This window comes from Scyliorhinus torazame, chromosome 17, assembly GCF_047496885.1.
Source record: "Scyliorhinus torazame isolate Kashiwa2021f chromosome 17, sScyTor2.1, whole genome shotgun sequence".
Taxonomy (NCBI): Eukaryota; Metazoa; Chordata; class Chondrichthyes; order Carcharhiniformes; family Scyliorhinidae; genus Scyliorhinus; species Scyliorhinus torazame.
In genome coordinates this window covers 144,786,635-144,811,115 of record NC_092723.1, presented here as the reverse complement: position 1 = coordinate 144,811,115, position 24,481 = coordinate 144,786,635, and the positions used below count along the sequence as shown (strand labels likewise).

The 24,481-nt window shown below is 42.6% G+C and overlaps 1 protein-coding gene across 2 annotated transcripts in view; it reads right to left on the bottom strand.

Annotated features, from left to right (window-relative positions):
* Positions 1 to 242: 242 nt before the first annotated feature.
* Positions 243 to 24,481, bottom strand: part of LOC140394212 (BTB/POZ domain-containing protein KCTD5-like) — a 96,590-nt gene continuing 72,351 nt past the window's right edge. The window contains exons 5-7 of one of the 2 annotated variants that reach the window (XM_072481208.1): positions 21,515 to 21,631; positions 8,537 to 8,662; positions 243 to 3,563 (exon numbers count right to left, since the gene is read on the bottom strand). In XM_072481208.1, the coding sequence (XP_072337309.1) occupies positions 3,534 to 3,563; positions 8,537 to 8,662; positions 21,515 to 21,631 (273 nt within the window). In that variant the 3' untranslated portion in view covers positions 243 to 3,533. The remainder of the gene's footprint in view (positions 3,564 to 8,536; positions 8,663 to 21,514; positions 21,632 to 24,481) is intronic. The other variant, XM_072481209.1, reaches the window with a different exon arrangement.

Sequence of the window (24,481 nt, the reverse complement as noted above, 5' to 3'; positions counted from 1 at the left end):
TCAATTCAGGGCGCAAGGGTACTGCTATGCTTCAGATGTCACAAACCAAGGCTCTGTCTTGTCAGATTACATGGAACTACCAGTGTTTGCAGTTTCCTGGCTCGCTGTCTTGTTGCTGGTTATGGGAAGTAGACACAGAAAGGCCTGCCCAAATGTCACTGTATTTGAAGTAATTGTGTGAAGGGGTTTGGGAATTTTGGTATGATCAAACAATATAAACATGAGCATTAGATACAATTGCACTCAGAGCAAGGGACTGGCATTTATTGTGTTCAACCAAACCCAACAATTTACAGAATAATTTTCAGCTTCTGCAGATTTATAACAAAAATTGAAGAATAAGTTCCTCGAAGAATGAACAGGAAGAAGTTGATGACACTCCCCAAAGCATCTTCTCTCAAGGATCAAAACCAGCATTTTTTGCGAACAGTTTGTGGATTCAATTCCCCAAATCAACCATAAGGAACAGACTCCCCTTGAATAGAAGCACAGCCCTTAAAAGATTATTTCTCATTGCCTCCATTCCTGGACTATTTACAGAGATCGCAAATTGTGATGTCCACAGCCTTGACTGGAAATGGACCAATACAGCATTTTCTCGTCTAATCATAGAATCTACAGTGTAGAAGGAGGGCGTTCCGCCCATCGAGTCTGAAAAGGACCTCTGCAAGTGCACCCTACCTAGGCCCAATCCCTATCTCTAATCCCATAACCCTACCCAACCTTTGGAGACTAAGGGACAATTTAGCATGGCCAATCCACCTAACCTGCAAAGGGATTGTTAAGGAGACTATCTTTGGACTGATGGTGTTAGCTTTTTACTAGTGCACAGTTTGCAACGGTGTCAGTTAGTCTCCAATAAGTTCTCAGTGGCTAACCCTCATCGACAGATTAAGTGTTGGCAGGCTGTTTGACTTAAGAGACACCGTCGATCTGGACAATGCTCAGAAGCAAGAACTCTGGCTAATATTTCCCGATCTTATTCCAGATGTTGTTGCAAATTATAGCCTCTGCTGCCTTACTGGATCAGACTCAAAGTCAACGCAGTTCAGATGACAAGCATGGGACCAGCTGGAGCGTATCGGTCAGATAGAGCCACAAAATTATTTTCCTTCCTCCCACCAAAAACAGAACAATGAATTTAACCATTTTATGCACCAACTACAAACAGATACAGAAATACATTAAAGTTACAACACAGAAATAGGCCATTCAGTCCAACAAATATATGTCAGTGTTTACCCTCCACATGAGCAAAGGGTTTTAATCACATTTACTCATCTTGTTTTCTATACCCACCTCCCGTTCTCCCTATATCCGTCTATCCAAATTATTTTGAATTGACAGCTTTTGCCTCAGCCATTAATCCTGGAGGTGAATGCCACAGCCTTAACTGAAGATTTTCCTGCTCTGTTCTAAATTTGTTACATTTAACCTTGTATCTATGGCTTCTTATTAGTGAATAGTCAGTTTTCACCAATCATGTCCCATCCTACATCATTTTAAATATATTTCTAACCCATGCCCTGCCTCAATTTTCACTGTTCTAACAAAAGACTCCATAAATTTAAGGAGAAACTATGCCTGTGATTGCATAGACACATGGGGGTGACAGTGCATAGGACTGCCTAAACACAAGGGAAACAGAATGTGGGGCTATGTAAACTTGAATAGAAATGATGTGTGGGACTGTGTAAACATTAGGGGAGATGGAGCACAGGATTATGTAAACACAATGGGAAACGGGGTGAAACTACGTAAACACAAAGGAAGATGGTGCACAGGATTGCGTGAACAGAAGGGGAAAACAGAGTGCAGGGCTGTGAACACAAGGGGTAGTAATGCATGGACTGCATAAACGCAATGGAAATAGTATGTGGGGCTATGTAAACACAAGTGGAAATGGTGTGTGGAACTGTAAACACAATGAAAATGATATGTGGGGCTGATGGTGCAATGCTGTTCGCTCAGCCCAGCTGGTGCAAAGCAGGGGATCTTGACTATTATTTTGTTTCTCCCCCTCTTGCTGGGGGTAGGTACGGGTCACACTCACCCCTGTGGCAAATTTTCTCAAAAGGGATTGTTAAGGAGACTATTTCACTGAATTAGATCCTGTTCTCATTTTGTGTGCACAGAAACAGGAACTCTGACTAATTCCCCATCCCTTGTTCTGTAATATGGAGGCTAATTGTAAGGTTCAGTGTCACCTTAACTGAGTATACACTCTGGGTCAAGAGGACATAGGTATTAAGTGCCCCACAGATAGTTTCCATGTCTGATTAAATCAAAAATGAAAGAGAAAACTAGACCTTGAGAGTGTGAGAGAGAGTAGAAGCCCTTAACCTCTGCTACAGATTCGGGAAAAGGAGTTCCCTATTCAGCACAAACAGCTTGATTTAATTGTCTTTCTGCTTAATTGTTTTGTTGAAGTGATTTTTGTTTAAAAGGCCACTGAACATGGACAATGACCTTGAAGAAAGTAAAATTAAAACGTAATAAAAATGAGACAGGTCTCACTAGTTTACGACAATGAGAACTGAGCACAAATATTGTTGAAATATTGTTCTGAAAGCAGCTGAAATTTCAACAAGTCCAAGTGTTGGCTTCGGCTCGGCTTTTTTATATAAAGGTTCAAAACATACTGGAAAGATTTAACAGCTCAACCTATTGGTCTTCAACAATACACAAGCACCCTAAAAATATATATATATATGGGAATCCAAAAGCATACAAACCACTTCTTGGGTGTTTAAAACAGCAATTATTAAAATAAAAAGCAATACACCATGCAACGAGTTTAAAAATATCCCATCAGGATTTGTTTCCCTAATGATCTTTAATATAAACTGCTTTCAATAGACAGCAATGACTAACTTCCTTAATAAAACACAAAACGCCAGTTGGAACTGCTTGGACCCATCTCAAGCATCCACAGAACATCCAGCAAAATGAAGGAGCCGATTTACAAGTACAGTGAGTGACAACCCAGCCACTAAATTTGTTTCCCACTGCTGTCTACCTAATCATTTCTAAAGAAATTAGTTTAATCAAAGAGTCCCTAAGTGGAAGTGTCTGTTGAATATGGCACAGCCGTTACTCCATAATCAAGAAACTGTTACCTCAGTTATACACTCAGCTTTTTTGCAGAATAGTAATCATTTTAATCCAATTCTTTTGCAAATATTCATTGATCTAATTTAAGGAGTCGGACATGGCACAGAGTACCATGGCCAGATGTATCCCATTACGGAGGTGTTACTGCTGCTCCTAACTAGTATAGACATGCTTTGATATACAGCTGTCTTTATAATGCACTAACGCTTCTAAATTCTTAAAATGTTTACCCATCAATAAGAAAACTCAGTCTTCGTAGAGTGGAGGCAGAAAGAGAGGGAGATCCAAGTTTAAAGGTTTTGCAAGAAATGTTCATGTCAGAGGCCAGGTTTTAAATAACACCACAGCTGCTCCACCTTGCATTTCCCCAGAAAGTAAAATAACTTAAAATTGCTTCTTCGGCCAATACAGTACTGACTTCACATTCGTGATCCTCGCTCTTGCAGAATCTGTAAGATAAAGTAAAAATATAAATTACAGTAATCCAGTAATTAAAGCAACCAGTAAAGTAAGTAAAAGTAAAGTTGCCATTGTCCCAGGTGACCATAGGCTGCTTTCCCCTTTGAGGGGGAGAGCTGACCGGTGGTGATTTAACCAGAGGATAACCACACCTCGGGCGAGGGGAAAGGTTGAGAAGGCACGGCCTTCATGACCTCAGCCGGAACGGGAATTGAACCCGCTCGCTGTTGGCCTCGGTCTGCATCACAAACCAGCTATCCAACCAACTAAACTGGTAACCAGTAATTACAGTATCAATGTTCATACATGACCGTGGCAACACAGCCCATTATACACCAGTCAACTTATAACTGTTCAGATATCTAGTCCATTTGTCCATCCAATAAATTAACCAAACAGGCTGAGTAAACAGCATCTCTGTACAGCCTCCTGCCTTGAGGGCAGGTAAGTCACACAACTCATGTTCTCTAACTCTTCCTTGGGGAGAGGAAAACAATTAACCAGAGTTTCTGCTTCTGAATGTGATCGGGTTCCTGCTGGATGTGTGGACGTGATTTGATAGGAGGATTGGGTTAAAACCCAATGCCTGCTCTGCTTCAATGCTCAACTGACATTAAGATGACAAATGATTACGGGGAACTACTTTTAAGGAGCTCCGATTCAAGAATCAGCATGGCGGCTTGTGCTGCTGCCTCACCAGGGACCCAGGTTCGATCCTGACCTTGGGTGAGTATCTGTGAGATGTCTGCACATTCCCCGTCTGCATGGATTTTCTCCGGGTGCTCTGCTTTCCTCCCACAGTCCAAAGGTGTGCAGGTTAGGTGGATTCATCATGCTAAATTGCCCCTTGGTGTCCAAAGGCGAGGTGGGGGTTACAGGGTGGAATGAGCCTATTAAGGTTCTCTTTCAGAGGGTTGGTGCAGAGTTGATGGGCCAAATGGTCTTCTTCTACACTGTAGGTATTCTATGAGCACCACCAGAGGAAGGGGGAAAGCAAATGTGGAAAGATCAGAGCAAGTATTTCCAGTTATTAGGAGCAAAGAAGACAGTGGGATGACAGGACAGCAGTTCATCCCAAAGCCCAGCTTTCTTGCATCTCTCCATCATTAAAAATATTAAAATGTTCTCATCTGTAGCAGTGCGGAACTAAGTGTTCAAGTGCCAGGTGTCTATGTCAATTGTCACATGAGGATGCAGGTAATATACTGGAAGGGCAGATCTAGCTGACCTGAATACTACTCCCAATAACACATTTAGATTGTCAGAGTTCTGCTATATTACTCACTCAACTGACAGGCAATTCTCAGCTGCACAAAATCCAGAAAACAATGCATTAGAGATGAAGATATTTGCACTTCTATTTAATGGCAGCTAAATGTTGCTGTTGACTGGCACTGAAGGGAAGCTTCTATTTATTGTGTAAAACCTTGAGTAACACAGAAATCTATAGAATATCATAGAATTCCTACAATGCAGAAGGAGGCCATTCAGCTTGTTGTACAAACGCATCCCAAAGAGACAGGCAAATCCATCCTATCCCTCCTGAAGATGTTAATGCTTCACTCTGGCATTGCTTTTCAAGTGCCTCAGTCAAGGAGTTATTTTTTCACACACAAAATGTTATAAGTATTGTCAGGCTATCCAACTGCAAGAGCATTACACCTGAGCCCGGTCCTGCACTCAGCTCTCACACAGACGTAAACTCATTTTCAGAAGGTTATCAATAGAAGCTGATCAAAATTAAGAACCATGGGGCACTGAGGCTAATTGCAGCACCACTGCGGTCCGTTCTTGTCTAGTCAGCACCAGGGATGAAGCTAGAGCCTGGGTTTTGTGATGCAGGAAGCTCCACCTTCTACATATCGAACAGATAAAAATCATGTACTCATCTGGAAAATGGAAGTTCCACATTATGCTATGACAGCAATGGCATGGAACTCTGCTTCATCACACCCTACATTGCGAGAATCAGATGAGGCTTCCCCACAGTTTACATTTGTATACAGAATAAATGGAGTGGACTCAGGACAGCTCTCAACAGTCAAGAAAGGGACAATCCAATCGGTCATCTTTTTGTACAGAAAAATCTGAGTCAATTTGTATCAATAAGGCTAGCCATGAAGTGCAATGATTCCTAAAACATTAGAGGATATAAATGTTTAAAGTACCAATTATAGACCAGCAAGGTAAGGAATGAATGTACACCTTTCTTGAAGTATTCATCTTCGAAGCTGTAACGTTGTTTAAACTAAAAGCGGGGTTAATGTGAAACAAGGTATCTAGTTACTGAGGGCAGTATTCTCAATTTGCTCAAGCCAGAAATATAATTGCAATAACTCATCTCTCCCTCCCACATTTCACCCTGAAATAGAACGAGGTAGTACCACAACTCAAAGCACCATGTTATTCACAAGCTGAACAGATTTGAGTCACATTCCTGAACGAGCTGGTGTGCAGGGTCTGTGGTAGTTGGACAGGAGAATGTTTAAGTGTCCTCTAACTCGAAGTCTGCTCCCCATGGCTGACTGTACCAAGCATCTCTGCCTGCAGCACAGCAGAGCATGCAACACTAGGACAACACATTGCACAATACCATACTACCAGGCACACGAGCATCCAGGCTGGTCCAGTGCAGGGTCACAGGTGGCAGCTCTACAAGGGTGAAGGTAAACTGGGAGAAAATGAGAGGTTTGTGGGGGTTTCTACAGGTAGCCAGTGCTCACCAGTACATTTTATTTCAAATTAATCTGAGTCATTCATATCGCAATCCGTTTCTTCATCTTCACTCTGGATTCAACATGCAGCATGCAAAAATATAAACAGGAAGGAAAAAGAATATGGTAGGCAATTTATACTTTCAAACTATAATCAAATGTCGTATCAGCAATAACAAAAATTGTGTTCAACCGAAATAGGTGGAGAAAGTTCATTTGCAAAAAGTTATACAATCTGCTCCACTATTTTCATGAATTTGAAATCCAAAAATCTATTTTTTAGTCTTCTTCCTTCCCTGAAGATATGGCTCCATGGTGGTGGTGTTGGGGCAGCCATTCAGTATCGTGCCCAAGTTGGCAGAGAGCTTTCCATGCAAGCACAGATGATGTAACACCTGCTCTTTTACCTCCTCTGTTCTCAAGTGTCCAAGGCCCAAATATTCCTTGCAAGTAAAACAGTGATTTTCTTGCACTTTTTTCAATTTAGTATCTGTATTTGTTGCTCACAATATGACCTCCTTTATATAGGGAAACTAAACATAGACTGGGTGCCTGATTTGCAAAACATCTCCATTCAGTCTGCAAGCTTGATTGCAAGCTTCCAGTCGCATGTTATTTTAATTCTACACCTTGCTCTGACCTTTCTATTCTTGATTTGCTAACATGTTCTATTGAAGCTCAACACCAACTCGAGAACAGCACCTCAACTTTCGACTCTGCACTCTACAGCTTTCTGAACTCAACGATAAAAGCAAATTACTACGAATGCCGGAATCTGAAACAAAAACAGAAAATACTGGACAATCTCAATAAGTCTGGTAGCATCTATGAAGAGCTTTGACAAAGAGTTGAGACTCGAAACGTTAGCTCCCTTTTCTCTCCACAGATGCTGCCAGACTTGCCTACATTGTCCAGTATTTTCTGTTTTTGTTTCTGAACTCAACATTGAGTTCAACAATTTTAGATTGGAACCCCTGCCCCCATTTTGTCTTGTTTCTTTTCTACCTAAAAAAAAATCTCACTTTGTGTTCAGATGGCAGCTGTACTGCCATTCACACCGACACATCTTTTGTTTATTTACTTGTCTCTTTGGTCTTGCACCATAAAATCTTTTGTCATTTGACTTCTCCTGCTCTTCACATTATTACAGAGCTTCCCCCTTTTGTTCTTCTTCCCACCCTCCTCACCGTACACTTCTCAAAACGTATATGTCTAGCTTTTCCCTGTTCAAGAAGGTCAGAGACCTGAAACATTAATGGCTTTTCTCTCCCCAGATGTCACCCATCTTGCTATTTTCAGTATTTTGCTCTTATATTGCTGTTCACTGCGCATTTGGCTATGTTTTTGGAGAGATTAGGAAGCAAAGTGAGCTGAGATTGGATAGTCAGTATTTGAATGATCAATGTGCAAATATCTAATGTAATGTTCAGATAATGCCACATTTTTGTTCACTTGCTAACAAGGAACTGGAATTAGGACCTGCATCTCTGAACACCTGGTAAGGTACAGTCCAGTGAGTGCTTGGTTATGGCCTGATGCATTCAATGGTAAATGCTAGCTTTAAACTGGACTGTATTTAAACAAGCATAGCTTAAAGGCAAGAAACAAGGGTAGGGGTATTCCTTCCATCAGTAGCTGCTTTTCACAAAAAAAAACAGCACATTTAAAATCCAAGATATATGAAATACCTTCACATTCATTGTTAAATATAACATTGGAATATGCAGAGCTACACAGTTACTATGATAAATACCAGCAGAATATTCAGCAATGCAGTGACCACGTATGGTCTTTGCCAGATGAGACAAACCAGCTTTGAGCATTACATTGACACTGGAACTGGCAAAATGTTCAGCAATACCCAGTCAGCTATGTATGTGGTGAGCTTGAAACAGATCTAATAACTTCTGTTCTTCAAAATGAGAGATGGCACACATCACATCACACATTCGATGTTTGAATTAATTATCCCAGATGCAGCCAAAGCTGTAATGCCCTCTCCATGCGCTACAATTCAACGTTACAGAAACACCAGTCACTCCTGGGACCCAAGTGTGAGTGAGAATGTGTACAATGAGGGACTGCTATTTGACACTTCTCTAAACTTATTTTACTTAGGACACTATCCTCGGAGAAAAAATACTTTTATCACAACACCGTGGGTTGGATTGATGCCAGAGGTGAAAACCACAGAAACAAGTATCTCCATCCCATGAGCCAGATTTAATTTATTTTACAATTTCACTCACCTTGGCTTTTTCGCTGGGTTCTGTATTTGTGCCATATGGAGCATTATGCAACTCCCTGGAGACAACACAAAGAAATTCAGCCTGGTCTTCATTTCCATAGTTATAGGAAGAGCCAATACTGACCAGCTGGAGAGGGGAAATGAGACAATTTAAGTACACAGAGAGGTGTCAACATATCAATAAACTATTCCCAAGGTACTCATGCAATCAGGAAAATTGGGTAACAAACACTGATGGGATGTCACCTGACAACCACCCCACCCCAGAATCAACCCCCACAAAAGAATCAATAATTGCATTTAACTTTCAACACTTGAAATGCACAGTTGGATGTGTTTATAAGAGTGGCACACAGCACAAGCAACATAAAGGCAGAGGAAAGAAAGATGTGGTGGTTTACAGTCATGCTTCTCATGTTGTCAGTGCTGAAAGTTTCAATAGGCACAAAGATTACGGTCACCGAATCACTGTTAAAATGTATACGGAATGCAGGTGCGAGTGAATTATTAACCCTGGCTGAAACAAACCAGGGTGGATGCAACCAATTTTGTTGGACAAAATCTGAAGCTCTGGAGCAAAGTGACAGTTCATTTACATTTGGAAACTGACCTTTGTTTATGTGGTACACCCACACGACTGATCAGCCAGACAAGCAACAATCAAAGTTGATGTTGGTTAAAAAAACTTGCATCCTCAGGGTACTGATAATGCTGAGAAAATTCCCTCCTCCTCCTTTGCTTACATCTTCATTTCTCTTTGTCCTTCAGTCTCCCATTTCCCGCTCTCACTCCATCTATCTTACTCTAATATCTTGATCCCTCCCTCACCTTTCATTCGGTCTTTTTATTGTCTCCCTTACTTGAGTCTCCTGTCAATCTCTCAAATTGCAGTGCCGGAGGGGAGGGTCGATATTGTACATTGTGAGGTACTGGAATTCAGACCCTCCTTAGTTGAATGGCTTCAAGTCATTGATAGTTGTCACAGGACAACAAAGGTAGGAAAGAAAGTGCTAAATACATTAAATATACCTGTACATAAAACAAGCTCTGTCCTGAAACATTAAATACATTCACTACTTTAAAAATAAATGCCAAGATATGAGGTGTGGTCAGAAGGTGGATAAGATTACACAAAGGAGGCAGTGATTTGTGGGTTTGGTTATTACCACAAAGTACTTTAACTGTGAGGGCAAAAAGAAACAAAACCAGACTCAGATATGACTTTGTCTTTGAGATTAAATCAGAACTACAGCTTTGGTGATCCTGTGAACATTTGCAACAACTTTAAGGATGCAGGGGCCATACTGCAGTGATTGATGGTAGCTGGTGCAGCTGCCAGGAGATTCAGAGAGTGAGCAAAGGTCCCACCCACATGGCACACCAACATCTTGTTTGGCCAAGGTCGTTTCAGCACTTGTTTACCAAGCAGTTAAGTCTTGTTCCAAGTTTCATTCACACGTCTGATCCATAATTGTACAGCATTTACTTCCAAGATTTCTTGAGATTTGGGGAAATACAAAGTAGATAATTTAGCGGTGGGTCATTTTTCACCAAATTCTGACAGGACCCAGCTAATGAATATTTTAATCCAACCTTCCCTTCACTCCACATAAGGTATGTTACAGTTACATGGTTCTTGTAATATTTTACCCAGCTTTCTAGTACTTCACCAGAGTATTAGAGCCAAGTTCAAGTATCAGATTCATCCAATTGCTACATACATGCACTTTCCAGTAAAACTGGTAACCAGTGATCAAGAGTGAGTATGCCAGCCCACCTCCCCTCCTATACAAAAGAGCTGACCAGTGGTCAGTTTGGGTACCCTGGTCCATCTCCGATCCACAGCAGCTGACCAGTGAGGAGGACCAACATCTTATCTTTAAATTAGGCACTTGATAATCTTCCAGGCTGAACAATGTGTTCAACAATTTCAGATCATTACCTCTGCCCCCATTCCCCCCTCCTCGCCGAGTTTCTTTTGTATCTTGTTTTTGTAAGCAACTAATGGTGATGATTCTGCCTTTCTTGCATATTACTGAAAAGGCAGGCATGTTGAAATTTTTAATCTTACACCGATTAGGCCAAACAAAAGAATGCCAAGTTTCAAACAATCACAACACCTTATACCTCAGTAGAAAAGGGTTTTGGCTAATCGGCCAGTCAACTCTGATTGGTCAAGATAAAAAGCAACAGGGTACCATAGATTTTCCAAGTTCCCAGATAATTCAAAAAAGGCACAAGGCTTGAACATATTCCTTTGGGTTGATCAGGAGCATGATTCGGTGAATGACTTCAAGCAAGAGCTGGACCTGTGTCCGAAGGTGGTACTGCATAACATGCATCAGAGCCTGCTTGCTGGGGTCATAGGAATTTTCCACATTCCCCTGCCCCTAAACTGCCTGGGCTTTTGTTCATTTTTTGCCTCTCCCATGGCTCTAGGTGGGTCAGACTCATCTGCACTATGTTGCATAAGGCATTACAACGCGAGAGACTGACTGGATAGATCAGCTGGTATTTTCAGGTCTATTATTTTATTTTATTTCTCTGACCAAAGTTATGTAGCAAACCGATCTCTCAGTCACATCCAACAAAGTCAATCATACTGACCCACCCAGAAAAACGCTGACACTATCTGCCTATGCTCAACTCTCCCAACAGAAACTCTGCCCTTCAAAAGGTACAGCAAGAAGTCTTACAACACCAGGTTAAAGTCCAACAGGTTTGTTTTGAATCGCTAGCTTTCGGAGCACAGTTCCTTCCTCAGGTGAGCTTTGACAAAGGGTCATCTGGACTCAAACATTAGCTCTTTTCTCTCCCTACAGCTGCTGCCAGACCTGCTGAGATATTCCAGCATTTTCTTTTTAGTTTTTGTTTTAAACTAGTTCTTCAATTATTATATTCCTTAAAGAAGAAATTGGAAAACAAAGTACCGGTACATGAAGTGTTTTTGTAACAAGGTCCCCGGGGAAGATACTTCTGGGACCAGAAATGAAGGCCACTGTAAACAGGTTCATCCCATGAATAATAAGCAGCTCCCACTTGATTTTACACCTACAACACCAACACTTGGCTCAGGTCCCACCTAGTCAGCTTCAAAAATATAAAACCATCAAGCCTACAGCAAGGAGACACTCATGAAGACAGTATTCACAATATGGAGCTCATTTCAGAGTTCCTTTTCTGTTAAAGAATGTGTTTTTATATAAACATTACTGTTATGCAAATATTGGCAGTGTTTGGTTAGTGGTCAACAAGAAATGCAACTGAGTCAACTTCTTCTCGCGATCTAAGAGGATTTAGGCTCAGTGTAAAATATTGAGAATACTAACCTGATGACTGTCTGATAACAGACGGTCATTATTTTGACCCCTGTACAGAGTGACCAGGTTAGAGTAGGAAAAAATTGATTGTAGCCTGGTCAGGACACTTTTTAAAATTTAGGGTATCCAATTCCTTTTTTCACCCAATTAATGGGCAATTTAGCATGGCCAATTCACCTACCCTGGACATCTTTGTGTTGTGGGGTAAGACCCACGCAGACATGGGGAGAATGTGCAAAATCCACACGGAATGTGCAAAATCACAGTGACCTGGGGCTGGGATCGAACATGGGTCCTTTGTGCTGTGAGGCAGCAGTGCTAACCACTTGGTTAGGACACATTTTAATATCTAACATCAATGGATTTTCAATGGAGCAGACTCATCTTAATTTATGGTCCTACAGCATCCAACCCTCTGTGAATCAGAGTCAGTTTTGGCAGGCTATACATTCACATGAGGATTCATAGCTAAGTCCAACACTGTCCCGACCTGCTGAGGATACGGAGAACAATGGCAGCACATGTCTCTGCAGTTGAAATCAGTTAACAGCATTGTTGGGGACTGAACTTGGTCTGTATGCAGATACCACCTTTATCACGGGGACCACCGGGGCATAAAATTCCAATCATACAAGGGTAGAAATGATGAGCTTGGAATCGGTTTGTCTCAGGTTAGCGTTTCAATAACATAGGTGGGACTAAGAAAGAGGAAGTATGAGCAGCATGAGACTTAAATTAAAAAGCAGAACCACAAAGATAATAATCTCTGGATAACCACTGGAATCACAAGTAAAGCGGCACAGAGTAAATAAGGTCAGAGAGTTGAATACATGGCTCAAAAATTGGTGTTGGAGAAATGGCTTTTGAATCATATAGCACCAATGCTTGGGAAATAGGGAGCTGTTCCATTAGGAATGACTTCACTTGAACCACACTGGGACTAGCATTCAGATGCATCGCATAACCTGGGCTGTAGATAAGGCTTTAAACCAAACAGTTGAGGGGAGGGGAAGAGTTGTAATTTAGAACATTAAAAAGGAACAAGGAAATAGTGAAAGGTATCGATATGGATAATGATAACCGAAGTGTAACATGAAGGGGAGTTCACCAGCAAATAGGGTGAGATATGGAAAAATAGTAAAAAGGCAAAATTACAGGGTTTTTATCTGTAACAAGATGAATGAATTTATAACTAAAATAGAAATGAATGCGTATGATCTGATAGTCATTACAGAGACATAAGCCAGGGTCTTCTGCAGTGGAAGCGGTGAGCCATTCATACATCCATTAGCTTCGGCGGGACCAGAAGTAAAGGGATTAGGTATAAAAGTAGCTGGGATGAATAGGTTGTTTGGAAGAAAGGTGGAGTAGGTTGTGCCTATACTCATTGTCGTTAAGAATGAGAGGTTATCTTAGTGAAATAGAAAAGATTCTGAAAGATCTTGACAGAGTAGGTGCTGAGAAGATGCTGCCTCTTATGGGGAAATCTAGAACTCGTGGCAGCACGGTAGCATAGTGGTTAGCACAGTTGCTTCACAGGGTCCCAGGTTCGATTCCTGCCTTGGGTCACTGTCTGTGTGGAGTTTGCACGTTCCCCCCATGTCTGCGTGGGTTTCCTCCGGGTGCTCTGGTTTCCTCCCACAGTCCAAAGATGTGCGGGTTAGGTTGATTGGCCATGATAAATTGCCCTTAGTGTCCAAAAAATGTTAAGTGGGGGTTACTGGGTTAGAGTAGACACGTGGGCTTCCTTTGTAAGGGCTGGTGCAGACTAGATGAACCGAATGGCCTCCTTCTGCACTGTAAATTCTATGATTCCATGATTCTATGAATAGTTTCAGAACAAGGGATCCTCCATTTAAAATGGAGACAAAGAGAAATTTCAATTGCGTGGTAAATCTTTGGAATTCTCTACCCCAGACAGCTGGGGAAGCTGGGGTGATTGAATATATTCAATGCTGAGATAGATAGATTTTTGAACTAAAGGGAAGTCTAGAATTATGGGAAACATGTAGGACAGGGTGTTGAGGCCAATCTAATTGAATGGCAGAGCAGGCTCAGGAGGTCAGATGGCCTACTACTGCTCCTTGTTCTAATGTTTTAATCTTGGATGTGGATGGGGCTCAACTGGGGCAAGTGTAATATACACTATCCAGACTGAAATGCAGTCAAGACTCAGCTAGCTGTGCTGCTGAAAGTTCCAGAACTATATTAAAAAAAAATGATACGTGTATCTTATTTTCAGGCAGCACATGCCTAGACATGCCTGGTCTGCCCATTGTGTATATCCAGCTGTTGCAACTCTCTGCCAAAGATCAGTAACTGAAGAGCATGAAAACAACAAACAACAAAAACAAAGCACTTTTCATTAAACTGCAAACCTGTGCACAGATATTTTTTAAAAAATATAAATTTAGATTATCCAATTATTTCTTTTCCAATTAAGGGGCAATTTAGCGTGGCCAATCCACCTAACCTGCACATTTTTTGGGTTGTGGGAGTGCGACCCACGCAAACACGGGGAGAATGTGCAAACTCCATACGGACAGTGACCTGGGGCCCGGATCGAACCCAGGTCAGCAGGGCCGTGAGGCAGCAGTGCCAACGACTGCACTACCATGCCGGCACTCACAAACAGATAATTTAGATCACATCATACTGCTCCACTCAAATCTTACCTGTGTTTATCCAACTATCTGGAAATATTTTAAGTAGCTTTAGATAGTTCACCTGGATCATATGACCTTAACCATGGGTCACAAGGGCGGCACGTGGCACAGTGGTTAGCACTGCTGCCTACGGCACTGAGGACCCAGGTTCGAATCCTAGCCCTGGGTCACTGTCCGTGTGGAGTTTGCACATTCTCCTCGTGTCTACGTGGGTTTCACCCCCAAAACCCAAAAATATACCGGTTAGGTGGATTGGCCAGGCTAAATTGCCCATTAATTGGAAAAGAATAATTGGGTACCCTAAATTTAAAAAAAACATGGGTCACAAAGGAGAATTGGAAAGTGTCAGTTTACATGATTGACCATTGGAAGCTAACAGAACTTCCAGAAATGATTAAAGCACTGGAGATGTTCGTACTTCCATAGATGACCAATTTTCCTCCTATTGTACATAGTTTGCCATATTATACATTGAACTAAAAGACAACCCTTCCCTCTCCTAATGATTGAGAATAAAAACAGCAAAACTGTAAACAGCCAAGGCCATGCCAGATGCGTACTGATGGCTAAGCAGGTTCTAACAATAATACAGAGATAATTGCCCAGTTACTTTCTCCTGAACATGTGAATTCAACACGGGTTCATGAATTAACCTTCTTAGTAAAACCAAAATTTAGCTCTGATGCAGCTTATTAAGGTGCAAGGTGAAGTCGAACTTTAAAAACAGATTTAGGAGACTCAAGGACCCATCAACATTACTGAGATAGAAGAGAGAAGAGTACATGTACTGGAAGTACGCAGCAGGTTATAAGTATTTGAAGAGAGAAGATTACAGAGGAAATATAGGACAGAAACAGCTAGTCAGCTCAGCTAGTCCATACTGGAGTTTATGCTCCACTAGAGCCTCCTCCCATCTTTGCTCATCTATCAGCACAGCCTGCTATTCTTTCTTCCTCATAGCCTTATCAAGCCTCCCCTTTTGTGTAGTTTGGTGTTTCAGATGGGAAACTGAGCTGGTGAAAGCTCTCCACACAATTTAAAACAGTCTTCTCTTCAGACATGGATTCAGTTTCTTGTATTTCTCACCTGCTGACACTTTCCTGGGGCGTATCAAAATCCAAATGCAACTGACACACAAATTCATAGATTCATAGAATTTACAGTGCTGAAGGAGGCCATTCAGTCCATCGAGTCTGCACCAGCTCCTGGAAAGAGCACCCTACCCAAGCCCACACCTCCACCCTATCCCCATAACCCCACTTAACCTTTTAGGACACTAAGGGCAATTTAGCATGGCCAATCCATCTAACCCGCACATCTTTGGACTGTGGGAGGAAACCGGAGCACCCGGAGGAAACACAAGCACACATGGGAAGAACGTGAAGACTCCGCACAGACAGTGACCCAAGCAGGGAATCGAACCTGGGATCCTGAATCTGTGAAGCAACAGTGCTAACCACTATGCTACCGTGCTGCCCCAAATTGCACCCTCTCTTACCCAGACTGCGTATACAAGCTTCCGTTTGCCTCGTGGACCATTTAAACTCAAATTAACATTGAGCAAACAGCAGGGAAATTATGCAAATGTGCTGATATGCTGTGACATGGATTAGTGGCTTTGGTTTGTTGCTGTTAAAAATGTGTAAGACAACCTGTATTTATATAGCGTCTTCAACATAGAAAAACACCCCAAGGAATTTTATACCCGATATTTGATCTCAGAAGAACTGTCAGAGGTGTCATTGCAAGAGGGAGATACTTCTTCAGGGCACCAAGGATGAGTTACTACATGCAAATTTCAAAGCCAGAGTTTACACAGAATTAGACAGGATATACAACCCAGAAAAGGGTCATTCTATCCAACCAGTCCATTTATACTCCTTTAACCTTTCACCCTTCAACTAAACCTATCAACATAACCCTCTAGCGGTCTAATCAATGTTTAGTAGAGATATAACAACTTCTCGACTTTTCAATTTTATCCCTCTGGAAGTAAAGTAGAGTGCATTTTTTTTTTATAAAAGTGGTATATTTGTACTCGGATCTGTTTGTTCCTTTACCCCACTTTCCATGTAGTAAATTACCTCCCTATGCCTTCTACGAAAATGTAGAACTTACATTTAACTGTGTTGACAATCATTTACACATTCTTCAAGTTTATTTATATTCTCCTGCAATTTATTTTAGTTTTCCTTGACTTTCCCCCGCACCCTTTTGGTGTCAGAAACAATCTTGTCAGAACATATTTCGGGAACAAGTATGAACAAACCTGGAGAAGGATCAACTACAACTTGGGGAGGACTGCACGAAAAATGTGTTAAAACCATCACAGTAATCTGCTGTTAGGTGAATTGTACATTCTGAATTCTCCCTCAGTGTACTCAAACAGGTGCCGGAATGTGGCGACAAGGGGATTTTCACAATAACTTAATTACAGTGTTAATGTAAGCCTACTTGTGACAATAAAGATTAAAATAAAGAAAAAGTAGCTACTGCTAGATAAGTGTTGGTCTAAAAAGGCTAGGATAAAGCTGAAGTCTCAATGATCAGTCATGGCTGAGAATGTAGTGGGACTTGTGATTCACAGGAACAGACACGACAAACATAAGACAAAGCATTTAACTGATGAATTTTCAGGAAAAAAAAAATCTATGATTTCCCATCGCTTGTTCAAAAGATTCCCCCCACTGTTGTGTTCTTATTGAAGAGTTTGAACTGTTTAGCAATAATGAAAGCCAGACTGACTGGACACATCAAGTTTAATAACTTATGCTGCCCGTGTTTGATTCTGTCATTTTCAGGAAGATAATAACATGGCTGCCAGCTCAGACTGTAAACCCCTTCAACAACTACAAACACCACCATGACACAAATGGTGCAAGTAACAATTTCTCTACATCTCCATGCACAAAAAATGTTTTCACCAACTGCACCATCACCAACTCTCTCCCTCCCCACAGCATTACTTTTACTGTGGTGTAGTTTCACAGGTGTCAATTATCTTGGATCCTGGACCAATCACCATTCTGTACCGGCAATCCCAAATCCCTGATCCAATAATCTACACTCTCTACTGGTAATCATTGGTCCCTAGCCCAACCCTCGTTTTGTACCAGTATTTCCAGGTCCCTGACCCAATCCCTGCTTTGTACCAATAATCCCAGGTCCCTGACCCAATCCCTGCTTTGTACCAATAATCCCAGTTCCCTGACCCAATCCCTGCTTTGTACCAATAATCACGGTTCCCTGACCCAATCCCTGCTTTGTAACAATAATCCCAGGTCCCTGACCTAATCCCTGTTTTGTACCATTAATCCCAGGTCCCCGGGCGGCACAGTGGCTAGCACTGCTGTCTACGGCACCGAGGACCCTGGTTCGATCCAAGCCCCGGGTCACTGTGTGGAGTTTGCACGTTCTCCCCGGGTCTGCATAGGTTTCACCCCCACAGCCCAAAGATGATAGGTTAGGTGGATTAGCCATGCCAAATTGCCTCTTAACTTGAAAAAAATAATTGGGTATTTTAAATTAGAAAAAAGTAGTAATCCCAGGTTTCTGTCCAATCCCCATTTTGTACCAGTAATCCCAGGTCCCTGACCCAATCCCCATTTTGTACCAGTAATCCCAGGTCCCTGACCCAATCCCCCTTTTGTACCAGTAATCCCAGGTCCCTGACCCAATCCCCATTTTGTACCAGTAATCCCAGGTCCCTGACCCAATCCCCCTTTTGTACCAGTAATCCCAGGCCCCTGACCCAATTCCCAAACTGCAGCAGTAATCCCAGGTCCCTGACCCAATCCCCCTTTTGTACCAGTAATCCCAGGCCCCTGACCCAATTCCCAAACTGTAGCAGTAATCCCAGGTCCCTGACCCAATCCCTACTTTGTACCAGTAATTCCACGTTCCTGACCCAATCACCCGCTCTGTACCAGTAATCCCAGGTCCCTGACCCAATCCCCCTTTTGTACCAGTAATCCCAGGTCCCTGACCCAATCCCCATTTTGTACCAGTAATCCCAGGTCCCTGACCCAATCCCCCTTTTGTACCAGTAATCCCAGGCCCCTGACCCAATTCCCAAACTGCAGCAGTAATCCCAGGTCCCTGACCCAATCCCCCTTTTGTACCAGTAATCCCAGGCCCCTGATCCAATTCCCAAACTGTAGCAGTAATCCCAGGTCCCTGACCCAATCCCTACTTTGTACCAGTAATTCCACGTTCCTGACCCAATCCCCCGCTCTGTACCAGTAATCCCAGGTCCCTGACCCAATTATTCTATATCAGCATTATTTGGGCACTGACCAATCGCCACTCTGAAATTGAACGTAAAAGTGAAAAAAAAAGTATTCTTTGATGGAACATGGGCCTCTCTAGCAAGACCAGCATTTGATGCCCATCCCAAATTGTCCTTAAATTGAGTGGCAGTGAAGAGTCCAGCACATTACTATGGATCTGGTGTCACATATAGGACAGACCAGGTAAGGGCAGCAGGTTTCCTTCCCTAAAGGACATTAATGAATCAGATGGATTTTTACACCACTTGATGACAAGTTTCATGGTCACCATTACCGAGTCTAGCTTTCAAATTCCTATTTTTTATGCAACTGAATTTAAATTCCAGCAGCTGCCATGGTGGAACTCATGTCCTCAGAGCATTAGCCTGGATTTTTAGTCCAATGACGTTACCACTATACCACCATATCAGCTGAAGTGTCTGAAGACTATTGGGTGTATGGTTTGTCATTACAATTGAGCCGTATCCACTTTGAAACTGGATTTCCAAATAGAAATGCTGGGAATTTTGGGGAGTGACTAGGACAACAGAACTCTTGTTAAAATATTGTTTGTCGTGGTAGGTTGCCCAGCCAAAGCTGGGTATCCAGTGAACTTTTAATTAATAGTCACCAGTTGCAACACTGTTAAATCACTCAAAGTCACATCACGATCTCCTTGGATTTGGAAATCTTATCTCATCCCTGGTTTATTCTCATTAATTGAGACTTAGGGACACTGCTAATTTATATTTTACAAACTTTGCAAGCCATCTGTCACAGACTCCACTGAACGGAATCATAAAACTCCTATCTTCTTGGGGTAAACCCCAAATTTAGGCCCTTATTTCCTCTGTGGTGACCTCGGTCTTGTTCAGACATATTTTGATGATTGCAGGCCTTTCAAGCATCCAACATTTTAAAAGCTTGGTCGTGCTCGATTTCAAGCTCAATGCAATGATATATTTAGCGAGTAAATGTTCTTCAATGGTGTGAATAAATTGGGAAACACTATTTCTGGCTTGGCATACGCAAATTACATACATAAACAAGTTGATGCGGTGCCAATGCGAGAAACTATGCACAGCATTGCATCTTTCCTTCCCTTTCTACTTTCTTCTGATCTCAAATTTCATCTTATAAACCATTACAAAGAAATAAAAGAGCCATGATAATTGCAGGCATGTTTCTCCCAAGAACTGAGATAATTTCCCAAGGAAGGTGACAATGAGAGAACCTTTCAAAAAGGGAAGAACTACCTTTCCCTTTGATCCTGATTAATTAAGCGAGCATTCAAAGGATCAACTTATCATTCAGCTCTGTGGAGCAACATTTCATACGGCAAAATTTGATGGCAAGTATATGGACAAGAGGGGCGCAAAACAGACGTAACAATATCCTGACCATCTCTCTCTGTACTACGGCACTAGTTGCATTCAGAATGCTCCTTTTGTGCCCTCAACTTGGTTCTTTGTGCAATGATTCAGCTGAGAAGAAATGTTGAGTTTTACACCTTTTCATCAGCAAACTGCTAACCTATAAAAGTTCTCAAATTTAGGTTTTAAGAGAAACCAAGAACACCATTAGACATTAGAATGGCAGGCGTATCTAAAGTAAGTGCAAGCTAGTTACAGTTGTCTAATTTTATCTCTTTTCTCTTGAAGATACCTACAACATTCCAATACCTAGATCAAGAAGGTTCACACAAGGTGAATGGACAAATGACCAGCAAGATTGTTTTACCATAAAGCGTAACAAGTGACTGATCTGTCTTCACCCACACTGGAGATTGTTTGTGCTGTTCGGTCCAAAATTCCACTTTGAAATTAGACCTAAATTAATAGGAGTTACAATTAAAGTTCTCAACAGATTTGCTAATTGTATTGAATATGCAGAGCAAGTCTACACACTGAGGTTCTCTGCCCCATTAGATCCACTTTGCACTCCAGGCACCAGTACTTTATTAAAACAAAAGAACAAAATATTGGAGAAGCTGACACTCAAACATAACAGAAAATGCTGGAAACTCAGCTGGTCGGAAAACATCTGTGAGGAGGGGAAAGGCCATCCACCAGAAACAACTTCACACAACTGTTCAGAGATGCAGATCAACCCGAGTGTTTTGGCATTTTCTGCTTTTATGTCAGAGCTTCAATGTTGCTGCTCAAGGGCAACTCAACAAGCTTTTCAAAATAGTTTTTAATGTATTTTTTTTAAAGGGCTGTTCTCAAACCTTCTAAACACAGTCCAATTAAAAAGCAATCATTGCTAAGATACAGCTGAGAATTTACTTCAGAGTTAAATGTTGTACCAAGCTTGCTGCAGGTTTCATCAAAATACTGTGCAAAACCAGGAATTTCTGAATAAAAGAAACCGGTCAAATGAAATATTTTTGAATCTGATTTCACAAACTTGTATTTAGGTCTGCGTTTTATTGGAAATCTATTAAAAAATACATTAGAGAAGCAAAAACTGTTTTAAGCAGTACAAACAACAGCTGGTGCACAAAACTGCGAAAAATGTGTTGTGTGTACACTAAATATATTATATTCACTCACATACACACATATATAATCACATAATATCAGCACACCACAGAATTGAGACACGGATGAAAAATGATCTTACAAAGAATGTGAAGATGTAATATAAAGCAAGCAATGGTTACAAGCAGGGAAATTGGCCGTGCATTGTTAGAGTGAGAGTGGAGGGTATTTCTGGGACAGACCTCACTGCTGCTGTTGTGGAAAGTGGTCTCCTCCCCCTTCACTTCCCGCGACACAATCAGCAGAAACTCTGACTGATGATCGCGCCCATAGCCATACGGGGAACCTATACTGACCAGCTGTAACAACCAGAGCAGAAAGTTTGCAACACTAGATATGCTAAAGGAGTTCTTTCATTTCAAGTTTCAAAAAGTGTAAATTAAACATTCCAAAATTATTTTTATAACATTTCAAATACACTGATGACTTTTTCAACACAGGTAGTGTGGCAATTGTTTAAAATATGCATCAGAAATATTGGATCAGCGAACAATTCTTGCTTTCCATTAAGGTCCTAGAATCTTGTATGCCACAGAATAGTGAAGGTGACCTGTGAACAACCGCTCAGTGACACCAGTCATTATATGGGATGGAGGCGGCTAATTAAGACAAGGCTTTTTGTTTGAACTGAGGAATTGAGAAGGCCCATCCAAGGGCGTGCTCCTACACAAAGTGTAGTGGCTGGTTATAGAGAAGCATTCAATAAATCTGCCAGTGATACCATCAATATTTACTTAAACAGCAAGAGTGCAAACTCAGGTTGGGGAAGAGGGGAATGAAATCTTGGGCGGCATGGTGGCGCAGTGATTAGCACTGCTGCCTCACGGCACCAGGAACCCGGGTTCAATTAGACTGTGCAGAGTTTGCACATTCGCCCAGTGTCTGCGTGGGTTTTCTCAAGGTGTTCCGGTTGCCTCCCACAGTCCAGATGTACAGATTAGGTGGATTGGCATGCTAAATTGTCCCTTTGTGCCCAAACGTTAGCCGGGTTATGGGGTTACAGGGAAAGGGTGGGTAAGTAGGCCTAGTCAGAATGTCGGTGTAAACTCGATGGGCCGAACGGCTTCCTGATGCACTGTAGGGATTCTATGATTCCATGACCCGAGTACGAATATTCCAGATTCAATTCCTGGTTTACATGACGTTAGCACATCAGTCAGAGCTGTAGCTGCAGTGTTACAATTAGCCTTGGCATCTCTGGCTTAGGGGAGGGAAGAAAAACATTCAGCAAGATTTACATTAGTTATTCACTGACACCCTGTTAGAAAGGGTATGTTTGGCAAGGACAGGATGGAGACTGTAATGCTCCACAGAACTGAATAGCCTGTGAACATCATTGTCTCGGCTCGTATGTGAAGAATTGTCACCTAGAGCAGGTCCAGCAGCTGTGAAACGTAGCCTAATAGGCATCCCCTGCAGGAGGGCAAATCTGCAGAAATAATAGTTGAGTACCTAACTCATTTTAGTACAAAAGCTTAGATTTAAAATTGATGGAGGAAAAAAAATAATGGCACAATTCAAGCGTGGCCACTTTCTGGAATATGCAGTATGATCATTTTGCAATATAAACCATTCTCAAAAAGGGGATTAAGATGTAAAGCTGTTTGAATTAAAAATAGTTACTAAATTTATCGCTGAAAATTACTGTGTTCTAACCAAGCAATTTAAGATCTCTTCTCTGGGGACATCCAGTGGCGGCTATGAAGGCGTAAGTCGCATATTTGGTGACTCCCGCCCTGGTCGGACTTTTGGACCTTTTCACGGACTTGAATTGTAGAACGGATGTCAGTGGCAATTCTCCACTAAATTCCCAGTTCGGTGCACGGAGAAAAGGACTAAAAGTGTTCGTAAGGGCAGAAATAAGAAGACAGAGAAGACTTGGGCTGTAGTTCCGAAAGGGGACATCATGGCGGAGGGGCGCACCTTTGGCTTGTCGACCCAGCAGTCTATGGAGCAGCTGATGCAAGTCATCCAGGAGGGCTTTGCTATGCAGAAACGGGACTGCTTGGACCCGATAAAAGCGTCGATTGAGCGGCTGGAGCTCAGGTTGGAAGCCCAGGATCGGGCGATCCAGAAGGTGGAGAAGGCGCTGGCTGAGCAGAAGGAGCATCAGACCGCGGTGGAGTTTGAGGTGGGGATGCTGAGGGACCAGCAGAAGAAGCTTCTAGAAAAGGTGGAGGGCCTAGAGAATAGGTCCCTCCGGCAGAACCTAAGAATTGTCGGGCTCCCAGAGGGGTCCGAAGGAACGGACGCTGGGACATACGTCGCAGGCATGTTTGAGAAGCTGCTGGGGGATAGGGCATTCTCCCGGCCCTTTTGCAAATGGGAGAAGCCCCCCCCCCCCGCCCCGAGGGCTATGGTGGCGAGATTCCCCAGGTTCTCAGATAAGGAGCGTATTCTGCAGTGGGCCAAGCAGACACGGAGCTGTAAGTGGGACAAAAGCATCCTGCGGGTTTACCAAGACCTGAGCGTGGAGGGGGCCAGGAGGAGAGCAGGCTTCAATCAGATCAGAGTGATCCTTTTCAAGAAAAAGGTAAAGTTTGGACTGGTATACCCAGCCCGTCTCTGGGTCACGCATGAGGATCAGCACTTTTACTTTGAGTCACCTGAGGACGCGTTGGACTTTGCAAGAAAGAAAGGGCTGGCGAAGGACTGAGAACTTTTGAACTTGGCTGCAACGTTCGTGTTTCTGTTTTCTCTGTTTTGTTTCTCTGTTTTTGTGAAAAGTTTCTCGTTTTGCTTGGAACCAGCAGTAGGGCTGGGTGAGTTTAGGTTTTCATTTGCACTGTTGGGGGATGGTGGTGTGCTAGTTTTGATCTTGGTGTTTTTCTGCTGGGCAATTGTGTGGGGATTGTTTGATGTTGGGGTTTGTTTGCATGAGCGGGGGACGACGACAACAGGGGGGAGACTATCTGGCGCCGGAGAAGGGGGCCACCAAGCTAGCTGGGTGAGCTAGGTTTCGGAAGCCCAATTGGGGGGGGGGGGGGGCAATGTTCTGCTGGCAAGGGAGGGACTTGGGCTGAGGGACAGAGGAGGTCGGGGGCTGCCTGGGGATGGGCCTGTGGAGGCGCGGATCACGGGCTGGTGGCGGGCCTAAAAAAGGGGATGACTGATCGGCGGGGGGGGGGGGGGGGGGGGGGGGGGGGGAA